The sequence below is a fragment of the Onthophagus taurus genome, chromosome 8 (assembly GCF_036711975.1).
Source record: "Onthophagus taurus isolate NC chromosome 8, IU_Otau_3.0, whole genome shotgun sequence".
NCBI classification, from domain to species: Eukaryota; Metazoa; Arthropoda; class Insecta; order Coleoptera; family Scarabaeidae; genus Onthophagus; species Onthophagus taurus.
The window spans coordinates 16,873,880-16,888,988 of record NC_091973.1 but is presented as its reverse complement, the minus strand read 5'-3'; the positions used below and the strand labels follow the sequence as shown (position 1 = coordinate 16,888,988).

The window sequence follows — 15,109 nt, the reverse complement described above, 5'->3', positions numbered from 1 at the left end:
GATAACCCAACTGCTCGAGAAAACGTCTGTTGTCCGCTCGCAATGAAGTCTTTCTTTTAACTGATCTAGATGTTCTCTTTCCACCTGAGTTATAATGTTTTCTTTTGATAGATGAACGCTGTTGAGGATCGGTGGCTTTTAATTGGAACAACAGCCCCATTATGAAGTTCGTTTTAATTCTAATCTAATAACAATTTCTTCTCCACGAAAGTTTACCAATTTACCACGCTGATCAAGTAATCTTAGTGTAATGTTCGATATCGGACGATCGGTGTCCACTGGCAAATAAATGGGGTTCCTTGGCTCTATATTTATACTGAAACCAGGATCCACAGTTGGAGCGAATTCATATAGCGTGTGAGATAATTTGTTATTGTAATACGAGCCGGAAATTATATTACATTCCACTCGAACGGATGTCACACGTATTATATTTACCGGAAGATCTGATTTATGCTTTATCGATACATCTAGTTTACGATTGGAAAACCCCAATATAGAAGCTATCGTATTTGGTTGAGAGAAATCTATCTCAAAATAATCGCTTTTTATTTCACACTGCAAGGTGTTATTGTTAGCCTTGAGTGAAAAAAATTTTTCAGGATCATCAACCGTATTCAATCCGATACGACGTAAAATCTCTTTTTGTAAAAATTTCTCAATGTCCGTTATTTCATATGCACCAGTAGGAATTTTGATTTCCTGTGGTAATGCCCCCTCGTCTATAGTTGATTGTCGGCTTTTATTAATGGGCAATTTTTCGGTAAAGTAAAATTTATCGTTTACTCCTTGTTCAATGTTTGGTATACTGTTATACGTATAGAATCCAATAAGACCAAGCGAGTAACTCGAGTTAGGGTCTAATTCTATAGGCGGATAATAGTCTTCGGAGATTTCGCTTTTTGTACTGACCAGTGTGAACGTCTGTGACATTTTCACTCAAATGAGTTATTTCTTATGTTAAGTAGGAAATTTATACATAATTGACCGCAGTTATACGGGTTATCCTTTTGAAAATTATCGTGGTTATACACAATTTGACATTTTTTAAAGTATTTTAAAAGTTCTTTAGGTGGTTTTAGATCTCCATAACTGTCGAAATATAACACCCTATTGCCAATTTTTTTATAGGCTACCCAATGGGTTCCGCTACCTCGGTGATCATCTAAATTTACAACAGCTGACTCATAATATTTAGGACCTTCTTTAGGCAATCCATTTCGCATATACACTCCGCGAAAATTTGGAATTTTAAGTGTTTTAGCGTATTTTATTATATCGAGATTTGTTAGAGGTCTATTAGGTAGCCTAGTTACAAGTTTTTTTGTTGCTTTTTACTTAAATATAAACCCAATCCTTTTTTATATTTTTTAATATAAAGTCCACTTCCGGTTTCGCCAATCGCGATAGCTTCCATCGCCTTATTGTGTCGTTCAGCTTCTTTCAACTTCTCTTTAGCCTCTTGACCACTCTTCACCGCGCGATACACACCAGCCGCGCTGCCTGATAACGCTCCGAGAGCTGATAGTCCGGCAAATATGGCTGGTAATATCGGTAGTATACCACCACTTGTAATAGGTAACGGGATTGTACGCGGAATTTTAACTTTTTTCTTTCCACCCGCGGATTTAACAGCTATACGAGCACTTTTCAAAGCTAATCTAGCCGCTTCCCGTAAATTATCTGTTGTTTTGGGTAAATCTTTAGCGATTTGCTTTACCAACACGCTTTTAAATGCTATCGGTTTATTTTTTTTATCTTTTAATCTTTTAATTATTTTTTGTCCCTTATGACCCATTCCCAATTTTCGTTTCACTTTCATAGCGTTTGTAACTAACCAAGCTGATGCTTTTTCCCCCAATGTCGAATCTTTCGCTTTCACTCTCTCCCAAGCGTTTTCCTCCAAACGTCTATCGGCCATGCGACGTTGTTCTAAAGAATTATTGTCCGAATACGCTATATCGTGTTCTCTACAAGCCCGATCTAATGGATTTATTCCTTTATCGCCTCTAGCCAAACGTTTCTTCAATTTTGTTCCTGGTCCACAAAATTGATAGCCTGGAACGTGTAACTCAACGGGTAGTTTATTGATAAGTGTATTAAGTATTCCGCTTCCCCCCGCCGTCGCAGATGTACTATCTCGAGTAAACAGCATACTCAACTGATGCGGTTTACGCTTTCACATCCCTTATATACCCGCACATGAAGATTAAAACTCATTTTAGTTTTATAATGCGTGTAGTGCAACACCCATCTCTCACAATGTCATTAACCGATCTCGATCGGTTAACGATGATGAAACCGATAACCAGTCGTAGGCATGGCGATCTCATACCGAACAGTATACGAGCAATAGTATGCGGTCCGAGCGGATGTGGGAAAACCAACTTGATGTTAAATCTCATTTTCGATAAAAATGGTTTAAATTTTGAAAATATTTATATATACTCAAAATCCTTACATCAACCGAAATATGAATTTTTAGAAATGATTATGAAACAGTTACCCGAAATAGGACTTTATAGATTCATCGATAATGATGCCGTTATAGATCCGTCTGAAGCTAAACAAAACTCAATTTTCATATTTGACGATGTAGCATGCGATAAACAGGATAAGATTCGATCATTTTTCTGTATGGGACGACATAATAATATTGATTCGTTCTACCTTACGCAAACCTATACGCGGATACCTAAACACCTAATACGAGACAATGCAAACGTCTTAATTCTATTCAAACAAGATGAGGTTAATTTAAAACATGTGTATGATGAACACGTTAACACCGACATGAAGTTTGATGTTTTCAAGGACGCTTGTAAACGGTGTTGGAATGATGATAAATATAACCCTATGATTATTATGAAAGATTTTGAAGTAAAGGATGGAAGGTATCGTATAGGAATGGATAAATTTATTTACCCGGACTAAATTATTGCATTGTTATCTGGTATTTGTGAGAGTAAGCATGTCACATAACGATGAAATGACTAAGCGTTCCATACGTGAGAGGGATAAAGCTATAATTAACATAACAAATACTATTAAGAAAAAATATTTAGCGATTAAACTCGGTCGAGAAAACGATGACCGTCTTATCGCTAAACTACATCAGCCTTTAAGCGATTCATTAAAAGATATGACTAATAAATTAAGTGAAGTGAAACCTTCTTCTTCTGTACATTACCATCACCACTATCAACCTACTGATGATGTCGGTGTTGACGTTAAAACGAAATTTGATGAAACCGATTTTAAAACTCCGGCATTTAGGAAAAAATTAACTTTTCCTGAAAGTGATGATGAATTTAAAACGCCGCCGGATGCAAAACAAAAATTGAAGGCGGAGGATTTACCTATAGAAAATCTACCGAATCAAATTCGGGATTTATATTATACGTTTGGTAAAAGAGGAGAAATTGATGAGAGAATGGGTATACGTTATGATCCTGATGAAAACGATTGGATGATTGGATCGAAGACTGTCCAGTTTAAACCTTCTCATATTGTTCTCGGAGGCGAAAAACGCATACAAGCCTCTACGGGGTTATATGAACTTATACAGTTAAAACGACCTACGAACTATACCGAAGAGGATCTACAACGTTACAAATCTGTTCTAGCGTATACGGGTGCGCATAAGCGAAATTTTACGGGTCCTATAGTTGGAAATAAATCGTACAAGTATACTAAAATTATTAAACCTTTATTTACATTTAATAAGTCGGGGGATGGATTAATACCCGGACGACATCTTGAAGTGAACTCGAAAATCGTTGAGTATAAATATTGGGATGATGTTAACGAATTGGTAGATCGATTGAAATTGTTGTACGCTTCACATGCGGCAGGAAACAATTCCCATATTAATGAAATCACATCCATTATAGAAGAACTGAAGGAGAGCGGCGTTATATAATAATAATAATAATAATAATTTATGCGTACCAATGAACGGTGGATCAAGCGTGAGTGGTGTGAGCATTGATAAGTTTGGTCGTACATTACGTTCTGCGCGGAATAAAGTATTGAATGATGAGAATTTAACTACATCTCAACGCCATATTGGATTCCCTTTAACCGTAGATGGAGATTATGATATCCAGGGGCGTAAACTATCTAACGTTCAACAACCGACGGATGAAAATGATTGTGCGATAAAAATTTATGTAGACGAAATATGTGAAACATTGAAAGCTACAATCTTAAACGAAATTAAGGTCATAATAGCGGACGTTCAAAGAATTATTGGAGATCATAGTAAACGTATACATCAGGTGTCAACAAAAATTGATATTAAAAACTCTACACTCTTACGCGACATTAAAAAAATTAACGCGGAAATCCTATTAAATGGTCAGCAAATTACAACTCTAACAAAATCATTCAACACTAATTTAAATGCATTTGATATACTCACAACAAATCTACGAAATGGGATACAGGGTGTTGCAGATCGTCTACTTGATATGGAAAGCACTATAAATTCACGACTAGATATATTGGAGAAAAAAAAGTTGGACCTAATCCATGAGCGTAAGAATGCAGGTATCGAAAGCGAAACAAACTATAGTTGAAGAACTTCATCGTCCCGCTAGACGTTTATTTCCTAGACGCAGAACTATATTGAAGGGGATCGATGATTTATGGCAAGCTGATCTTATTGAAATGATTGAATTTGGTAAAATCAATGTTGGACATAAATACATCTTAGTGGTTATCGATTGTTTTTCAAAGTATCTCTGGATGCGGCCGTTAAAAAATAAATCCTCAACAGATGTAATACACGCGTTACGTTCAATTCTCTCTGAAGGTCGTGTACCTAAAAATCTACAAACTGATCAGGGAAAGGAATTTTACAATACACACTTCAAAAAGTTGATGATGGAATTTAAAATTAATCATTATTCAACGTATAGCGTAATGAAGGCTGCAATAGCTGAACGCGTAATTAGAACCATAAAACAAAAGTTGTATAAAATGTTTAGTCTTTACGGAAATCATAAATGGTTACACTTATTGGATGCTATTACAACTCAATATAATAATTCAAAGCATTCAACCACGAAAATGAAACCATCTCAAATAAATTCGAAATCTGTAGAAAATAAACTTCTCAATACGGTGTACAATCATATTAAAATTGCCGGTAAGGGAAACTTTAATGTTGGAGATGTAGTTCGCATTAGCAAGCATAAGCATGTCTTCGATAAGGGATATTTACCCAACTGGACCACTGAGTTATTTAAAATAGTTAAAACACAAATTACGAATCCAATTTCTTATTTATTAGAAGATATGAGTGGACAACCTATTAAAGGAGCTTTTTATGAATTCGAACTTCAAAGATCCAAACAACCTGATGTGTATCTTGTTGAAAAAGTGTTAAACAGAAGAAAGAATCAAGTGTTCGTTAAGTGGTTAGGATTCGATTCATCCCATAACAGTTGGATACCGAAAGACAATATCGTTTAGGTTTAAATGTTTTTTTCTAAGTAAAACGTATATTTACTTTACATTATTGTCAACTTAAATATTAATAAATCCTATTATTTATTTAAAAACTTTTCATTTATTACATCCTTATAATTAATTAGCGTTTTAAATTTCTATTTATCCGTATTTCATTTACACCAATAATTCTATTGCTCAGCATTATTGTAACCACAATGTAATTTAACACTTCCACTGACGTGGTGCATTGAACTTTACTGAACCTCGACGATTTAATAAAAACTGCTTAGTTTGCATTTTTATCTAATATAAATACCTATTATTTCTAGAAACTTTTTACTTCACAGTCATCTGTGGTACTCGCAACATCAGCAGTTTTAATAAGCGGTTGCTCTCGTTAAAGTTTATATTTGACACTCTCAATTTCAAATCTCTTTGAAGATGTTCGCGTGTGATAAGTGTCAAAAGTCATTCAGCGCCAAAAGGAACCTCGATCGGCACACGCGACATTCGCATACTAATAACGCTAGGAACGAGTGTTCTTTATGCGATAAATCTTTTTCGAGATTCGACAATTTTCAAAGACATAAAAGATTAGTGCATGGTTTAGAAGTTGGTCCTCAGCGTCAAGCGCCACCTCCAGCAATGGCAAATTATTTGAAAGCGAAACCCACCATCGATGTACCACCATCTACATCATCGGCGGTGAGGTCAATTTTGCAACCTTCTGAACGTCTTCCTCAACCGCTGTTGGGTGATAATGGTTTAGAAGTTGGTCCTCAACGCCAAGCGCCACCTCCAGCAATGGCAAATTGTTCGAAAGCAAAATCCACCATCGATGTACCACCATCTACATCATCGACGTCGGCGGTAAGGTCAATTTTGCAACCTTCTAAACACCTTCCTCAACCGCTATCAGGTGATAATAGATCAAAGCTATGCGATTTGTGTGGAATTTCTTTCATGAATCATATGGCTTTGGAGTCACATCTCAGGATGAATCATACGATAGAGGTTGAGAAAGGTGTTGAGAAGATTGCAACTTGTTACAAAGATCGAGTTGCGTCTTATAAAATATCCGGAGATCGTGATGATGATGATGATGATATCTCCACATATCTTGCGCGTACCCGAAATACTGTCGGAAATATTATCACATCTTACATGAACCTGAACGGCTCGGTGAAGGTGCAACTCGAGCTTTTATCCATTTTTATTAAAACAACAATTAATGAAAATGGAGATGAGACCGTTACCGCGTCCGAAAAGAATTTTAATACCAAATTCGAAGTAATTACACAATTCGCCGATTTTATTGAAACTTATGATGAGATGGTGGCAAGTATTAACCATCAAGCTGAAGAGTTTCAGGAGAGGGGGTCCGGTTGGGCCTTCTTCTCTATTTCATACCTTCTTCTAAACATCAACAAATTCCAACCTATACCCGGCTCGTCGTACATCCCGCTTCCTGAATCAATCGCTACCAAGAAAGCATGCATCAACATCAAAAACTACGATGACAACGCTTGTTTAGCTTGGAGTCTCGTATCTCATCTGCGACCGGTTGAAAGTAATAGAAACTTAACATCATCGTACCCGCACTTTTCAACCGTATTAAATTTAAAAGATATAAACTTTCCCGTGCATTTAAAAGACATTCCTAAAATTGAACAATTAAATAATTTAAGTATAAATATTTATGAACTAGTTAAATCATCCAAAGAATACGTGGTGGAAGGGCCAATTTATTTTACAAAAAATCGACGGGATACCCATATAAATTTACTTTATTTATATGAAAATGGACACGGACATTACGTTTTAATTGTAAATCTATCACGTTTGATTTCTAAACAAGTATACAACCACGGTCATTCTGTACACCTTTGCGATGGTTGTTTAACACGCTTTTCCACACAAAAGTTGTTAAACGATCATCAACTGCATGATTGTAATCATATTAAAACCATTTTACCATCGAAAAATGTGCGCTCAAGGCCAAACTTTCTAGGTTCGTATACGCCTGAAAATATTTTACAATTTAATAATTATAAAAATACTCAAAACGTTCCCTTTGTTATATATGCGGATTTTGAATCGATTTTAAAGCCGGTAGAGTTTTGCGAACCTAGTACTTCAACATCTTTTACCGAAGCGGTAGATATACACATGCCGTATAGCTTTGCTTATTATATCGTTTCAACATCCGATGTTAAATATTATAAATTCGAAACGTATACGGGCCTCGATTGTGGTAAAGTTTTTGTTTCAAAATTAATCGAGGACGTTAAATTTATTTACAACGAATATTTAAAATGTATTAAACCAATGCTACCTCTAACCGCTGAAGAGGAATTGAAATTTAATTCGGCTTCGTTATGCCATATTTGTAAGTCACCGTTTGATGGTTTTAATCAGAATAAGGTTCACGACCATTGTCATATTACCGGCAGATTTAGAGGTGCCGCACATTCAACGTGTAACCTTAATTTCAAACTCCCTAATTTCATTCCGATATTTCTTCACAATTTTAGCGGGTATGATTCACACTTATTCGTAAAGGAATTAGCTGATATCGATTCGGAGGGTGGTATCGATGTTTTACCCAACAACAAGGAAAAATACATTAGCTTTAGTAAAAACGTTTTAGTTGATCGCGTTAAAAAACAGCACAAAGATGATTTTGAAAACGTCTACATGAAAATGCGCTTTGTAGATTCATTTAGGTTCATGGCATCCTCTCTCGATTCGCTCGCCAGCAATCTTGTGGACGATGACTTTATCCACGTTAAAAAATTTTTCATACGTCACGAACAGTTTAAATTGTTAACAAGAAAGGGTATTTTTCCTTATCAGTATATTGATTCTATTGATAGATTGGGTGAAACATCATTACCCTCTAAAGATGCTTTTATGAATAAGCTGAGCTTCGATGGTATAAGTGAAGATGAATACAATCATGCGCAAACCGTTTGGCGTACATTCGGGTGTCAAAATTTACGTGAGTATTCAGATCTATATCTAAAGACCGATGTACTTTTACTTGCAGACATCTTTGAAAAGTTTCGAGAGGTTTGTTTTAGTACTTATGGGTTAGACCCTGCCCATTATTATACAGCGCCAGGTTTATCTTGGGATGCTATGCTTAAGTTCACGCAGATCAAACTCGAACTTTTAACAGATATAGATCAGGTACATTTCATTAAAAAGGGAATTCGCGGGGGCATCTCGTTTTGCGGTCATCGTCACGCTAAGGGAAATAATAAATATATGGCCGATGGTACTTTCAACACCGATTTACCTTCAAATTATTTAATGTATTGGGATGCAAATAACCTCTATGGATGGGCAATGTCTCAATATATGCCCGTTAATGAGTTTGTTTGGTTGGATGCGGCCCAAATTGGAAGTTTCGAATTTAGAAACGTATCCGATACCTCAGATTACGGGTATATATTGAACGTTGATATTGAATATCCGCGCGAATTACACGATTTGCATAACGACCTACCATTTCTAGCCGAAAATATATGCCCGCCAAACTCTAAAAGCGTAAGCGATAAAAGACTTATTCCAAATTTATTTAATAAGAAAAATTATGTAATTCATTATAGAAATTTAAACCATGCCGTCGCTCACGGTCTTATAGTTAGAAAAATTAATCGTATTTTATCTTTTAAACAATCAGCTTGGCTTAAACCTTACATCGACGTTAACACACATTTACGTCAAACTGCTAAGAATAGTTTTGAAAAGGACTTTTTTAAATTAATGAATAATGCGGTTTTCGGTAAAACTATGGAAAATGTAGATAAAAGGGTCGATGTGAGGTTAGTGACAAGTTGGGAAGATATAGGTAAGAGAACGGGTAGACCAAAATTAGGGGCACGTAGTCTAATTGCTAAATTAAATTTTAAGAATATAAAAATTTTTACGGAAACATTTTCGGCTATTCAAATGGAACATCTGCATGTGGTTTACGATAAACCCTTATATGTAGGGTTTGCAGTTTTGGAAATTTCTAAATTACTCATGTACCAATTTTATTATGATTTTTTGAAACCTAAATTTGGCTCTGAAATTCAATTGTGCTACATGGATACCGACAGCTTCACTGTGTCCATTACCACAGATGATGTGTATGCATTCGTTAAAGATAATTTAGAACGCTTCGATACGTCAAATTATCTTCCGGATAATGAGTTTAGCATCCCACTACAAAATAAAGCGGTATTGGGGTTGATGAAAGATGAAAATTCCGGTAGAATCATGTCAGAATTTATTGGTTTACGTTCTAAATTGTACGCTAATAGGGTCTGTTCCGGCCGTATCACTAAAAAGGCTAAAGGTGTAAAGAAGGCTGTGGTTAAACGCAAAATTACCTTTGAACATTATTTGGAATGTTTAACGTCAAAACGAGATATTTACATGAAACAATACTTGTTCAGAAGTCAAAAGCATAGCATATATACCATGCTACAAAATAAATTGGCTCTTTCATCACGTGATTCGAAACGTTATATTAATGATGATGGGGTGAGTACATTAGCGTGGGGTCACTATCGTATCAACACTCCATTATCATAAATAGTTTATATTTTTTGATTATATAATTGTAAAAAAAGGATTTCGATGGTTGAATTGCGAATCGCGTTTAAATGTAATTTTCTATTCCCTTTATGTTGTAAGTTCAATTCGGCCACTAAGGTATTTGTTAACGTTACTCCATCGAAATCCTTTTTATTATTTAAATTTTTGATGTAAATCCATTTTAGTTGTAAGTTAAATTCTGCTGTTATTTAGTTGACTTTTAAAAAATTATGTTTAATTGTAAATTTAAATCATATGTGCCTCAGTTACCTTTTAAAAATCGAAGTGTTCACATCGTGGTCATAATGTCTTGGACTGACTTTCGTCTTAAACTGAAGCAGTGTTTAAATACCGATTTCCCAGAAGAAATTACCCAGCTCGATTTGGTACTTGTAGACATACGAGACATCGATGGTGATAAAATAAATGATTCGCAATTTGTACAATTTTGTGAATTTGAAAATAACATATGGAGGGTTTATCGCAAGGGTGATATTCTGTATGTTGGTAGTGATGAAGACTTTGAAGATCATCGGAAATTTAAAGACTTCCTAAAAGTTAATGGATACTTTCCTGATAATGAATCAGCTAAATTAATTATTGACGACCATATTACTGTTAATGATTTTGAATATATTAACGATTGTTATTACAATTATAACTATTGGCATGTGTATCGTAATGCAAATACTATATTTGTTAATTTTACCGATTGTTAAATTTTGTATATATTTAATTGTGTATAAACTTTCAAGATTGTATTTTAAAATGTTTCAATATATTTAAATTGGGTTAATTGGGAAAATTAAATTGTATTATTTAAACCATTTCCTTCTTTTATTTAAATGTATTTTTTTTTCACGTACATCATTTTTGTTAATGAAAATGCATTAAAACAATTTTATAATTTGTATTATTTTTTTACTTTCTTAATATTAATTATATATATATGTATAGCATTTCATTTAGGTCAATTATTCCATTGCTCAGCATTATTGCAGCCGCGCCGCGCCGATTGTAATTTGACACTTCCGCCGGCGAGGTGCATTGCACTTTACTTGGTGATGCGCCGCGCCGATTGTCGTAAGTTGACACTTCCGCCCCGGCGAGGAAAGCATTGTATCGCGTAACTCATAATCAGTTTTACTTTAGAAACCGAACGTGTCAAACGTAAACCGCGCGCAATGTCTCGTAGTCGTCTGTGTTTTTCTTTTTTTTTCGGTCTCTGTGAGTTTAAACCAAAGAAAAAATTTATTCGAAGTTGAGTTGGATTTACCCGTCAAACGTAAACCGCGCGCAATGTCTCATAGTCGTCTCTGTGTTTTTTTTTTCAGTCTTTGTGAGTTTAAACCAAAGAAAAAATTTATTCGAAGTTGAGTTGGATTTACCACTTTTACCATATTTATTGTTAATGGAAAACGTCTTACGAGCTGCGCATGGTCGTCACCTTCCGTTGTGGTGGAGTTAGAAGCGGGCTTGCTTCTCAACGTTTCTTTTTTACCTACCGATCAAGAAATTTTTTGGAGTTACAAGATCAATGTATCGTGTATAATAATAAAGGATGGTGGTAAACCGAAGCCCGCTCATATAATTGAATTTGTAAAAAAAGTACCATAACATTAAGGTTTTTATTATTTTTTTGTAACTATTTATTATGTAATGTTTATTATTATAAAAATGTTTATTAATACTTTTATTGGGTTGATTGGGGGGGAATTAAATTGTGTTAAATTGTGTTATTATTATTTTCCGGAATATTCCCAAGTTCCTGCGCACGCGCATTCAAGAGTTGTGAGGCGCGCCTTTATGCGTTCAACGCGCCATCTTTCAGAAACGCCGATTCTAGACAGGAAGTTGTTGCTCCTCCGCTCCTTCGTGACGTCATCCGCCCGATGTAAAAGGATAGGGGGGGAGGGGTGTCAACCAAAGGCTTGGGGAAAAAATAGGTTGGTAGCTAGATATGGTGACTTTTAAAAAAACAAGTAGCAGTCTACCTTGTCGGTAATGGTTTAGTTCAACTACCAACCACTAGGTGGCGCGTTACTTTTTTTTAAAAGTCACCAGATCTGGTTACTTTTCCAATACCAACCTATTTTTTTTTTCTCCTCCGCCTTAGGTTGGTACCCTTCCCTATCCTTTTACATTGGGCTGATGACGTCACGGAGGAGCGGAGGAGCAACTTCCTATCTAGAATCGGCGTTTCTATACTACTTACTCCGCCGTTCTTTAACCGATTTTACCCGTTCAAAAACTATAATTATGTAATTTTATGTCCCGCATCCGATAGCGCCGTCAGAATTTTGCTATTTTTGTTAATTAGCGCCGCGCATTGTAAATTAGTCGTTGATAACTTGTACTGATACGATCCCCCACGCGGAAAAATCCAGTTTTCGCCCCAAAATGGTATAAATAGCCGGCCAAAATTCTGACTTTTAACAGTTCTTCATCGGTACTACGACCGTCTTCAACAAGTACTACAACAGTCTTCGTCAATAGTTAATTTCCGAAATATCCGTATTTCAGTTTACCGTAAGTCCAATTTATTTTGATAGACTTTGATTTTATTTTGCTGTTAATTTTCATTGATTGTTGTACATTTTGTCCCAACCTTAATACTCTTGGAAGGTTCTTCGAGTATTCCGTTCCTTTGCACCTTAGGAAGGTTTCCAGGTGTATCCCATACCTCCGCCTCATTTTTTTTTATTTGTTTAATTTAAATTCAATTATTATAAAGTCAAAGTCTTGTCAATTTATTCCCACCGTCCCCATTCTCCGACCGTGGTCACAAAGCAATAAACTGCCCTCCTATTTGTTTATTTGTTTATTTTTAATAAAGTTGATAGTTATTTGTATTCCGAATTTTTCTTGTGTTCTTCATTCCCATACCGAATCCCTGGATCTCCGACTGTAACCCCCAAAAGTTACCTGGAGGCGAAAGAGTTCCTTAACTCTCTAAACATAAGGTGGCGCCCGAGACCGTTAACATCCCGAACACATAACAGGGCACCAAGACCCCTTTTCCTAGGACCGAACCAGGATAGGTCGTCGCAAATTATACTTCGAATATTCTAAATCTAGATTTTTTGCTCAAACTTTGTCTATAGACAATTTTTTTTCTTTATATATTTAGTAATTTATCAATTCTATTCACTGAAAACTCAGTTCCAAAAAAAGCACACACATTATAATTTGATAATTTATCTATTTTTGGCGGAAAATTTTTGATATTCACGGCGTTCAATTCGTAAGCAAGCAGTTGCGGTTGATACTTTGTAGAGAGTGCAATTTCTGAGCAAGTTGTGATTGTTGCGATTTTTTGTTGTTGGGCTTCCTAAAGAGTAAAGTATACACTACTCGATCAAGAACTCTAGATGAGTTAAAACATAGAATCCAGGATTAATTTCACAGTGTACTAGCTGAGAGCTGAGATGTTGCAGCGGTCAATGAGAAAATCAAAATCATGAAGAATCTCAACAGCAGATTTCAAGAATGCATTCGTACAGGAGGACGACATCTACAGGACGTAATTTAAAAAAAATGATAAATTCCATTGTTTCTTAAATGGCAAATTTTAAGGTTTCAATTACTATGAATAAAATATTTTTCTTCCATCACTCTTGGTATTATTGAATTGTTAAAAAGTTCCCTTTTTTTGTGTCACTCTGTAGTAATAAATATGACTGTTGTAATTTGACTTTGCGGCCAATTTACCTACAGGATACTTCCGATTTTTGTGGTAAATAACATTCAATTATAAACTTCATTTCAGCTAATCTATTGATCACTACAGATGTAGAACTGTCAACAACTATATTTAAAACCGAAATGAAATCTAAAGAGATGATTATTTGTACACTTGATGAACGACTAACTGAAGCGAAAGAAGATGCCAAGGTCAAGATAGATTTCTATTTATTTATGAAAGCACAAGGTTTAGAATTAGATCTCCTTAATAGTATATTAAATAAATTCTTCACTCCAGCTCAAATAAAATGTATGAAGTCAGAGAAAAAGCCCTATACCATCTAGGGTCTAGGGCACTAACAACACGCTGCACTAATGGGATTAGGGTCAAAATTTTCAACGTACAATATTCTCACTTTACTAGGGCGTAGCGGATATAACGTATTATAGGGTGTTGAATGAAAGGCTTTCTACTTATGTAGGTACACTTAACTTTATTTGCCTCTATCAACAATGAACAATACACTCGATGTTACAATTCCATTTTCTCCCTCTACAAATGTGATTTCGTGTTTTTTATGGTCTCGCGGCGATCCCTTCCAGACGATCCTTCAGCCAATTGGAGCGTTCCGCGCTTGAGCGTCGATGACCGCTGTATACTTTGCGACACTCCTCCAATTTAGAAAAACATCGACCACGATGTTTGGACAAAAATTTGGCCTCTGGATTAGCTGTAGGATATCCTTGCGGTTCCTCACGATGCCATGTACCGAAAACAAGAAAAAATACATAAAAGCAGTAATGTGCACTGTTGTGTTCGTCAGTGGGAGGGTCCCAAATAGAACAATAACATAATAATGCATGTTTTTTCTTGTTGTCTACAATCCCGTTTGCCGCCAAGAAATACCCGATTCGTTCTTCGTAGGCATCCCAACTAGCCGAATCATTTACGTTGAACGACTCTATTTTCCCTAGAATCGCCATTGTCATTGACTTTTAATCCTCGTCGCCAAAATGTTGTGTTCGTCAGTGGGAGGGTCCCAAATAGAACAATAACGTTTAGTTTAACAACTTTAACACATTTATTATTACAACACAAATCGTTACATCTAATTTACTTTGTATTACATTTGCTGTTAACCTTGAGCGAGCGTTACAATGCAGCGGACCCAACGGTACTGGTTGGCGCGCTCGAAACGTAGCGAGCACGTTTTCTTTTGGTCATGAGCATACATGACACTCCTCCCTCCTGGATTTCTCGAACATTACAAACGTAATCTTCTAAATACTGAGGTTTCTTTCGTTCTCTTGTTGCTCTCTCTCTGGTTGTCTCTTGGGCCTCTGTTGCTTCTGGTAGACTGGATTCAACGTTCTCTGA

The 15,109-nt window shown here is 35.8% G+C and overlaps 1 protein-coding gene across 1 annotated transcript; it reads left to right on the top strand.

Annotated features, from left to right (window-relative positions):
- Window positions 1-5,898: 5,898 nt before the first annotated feature.
- Window positions 5,899-10,044, top strand: LOC139431310 (uncharacterized). Its single transcript, XM_071198957.1, has one exon. The coding sequence runs from the start codon at window positions 5,899-5,901 to the stop codon at window positions 10,042-10,044; it is 4,146 nt and encodes a 1,381-aa protein (XP_071055058.1).
- Window positions 10,045-15,109: the final 5,065 nt, after the last annotated feature.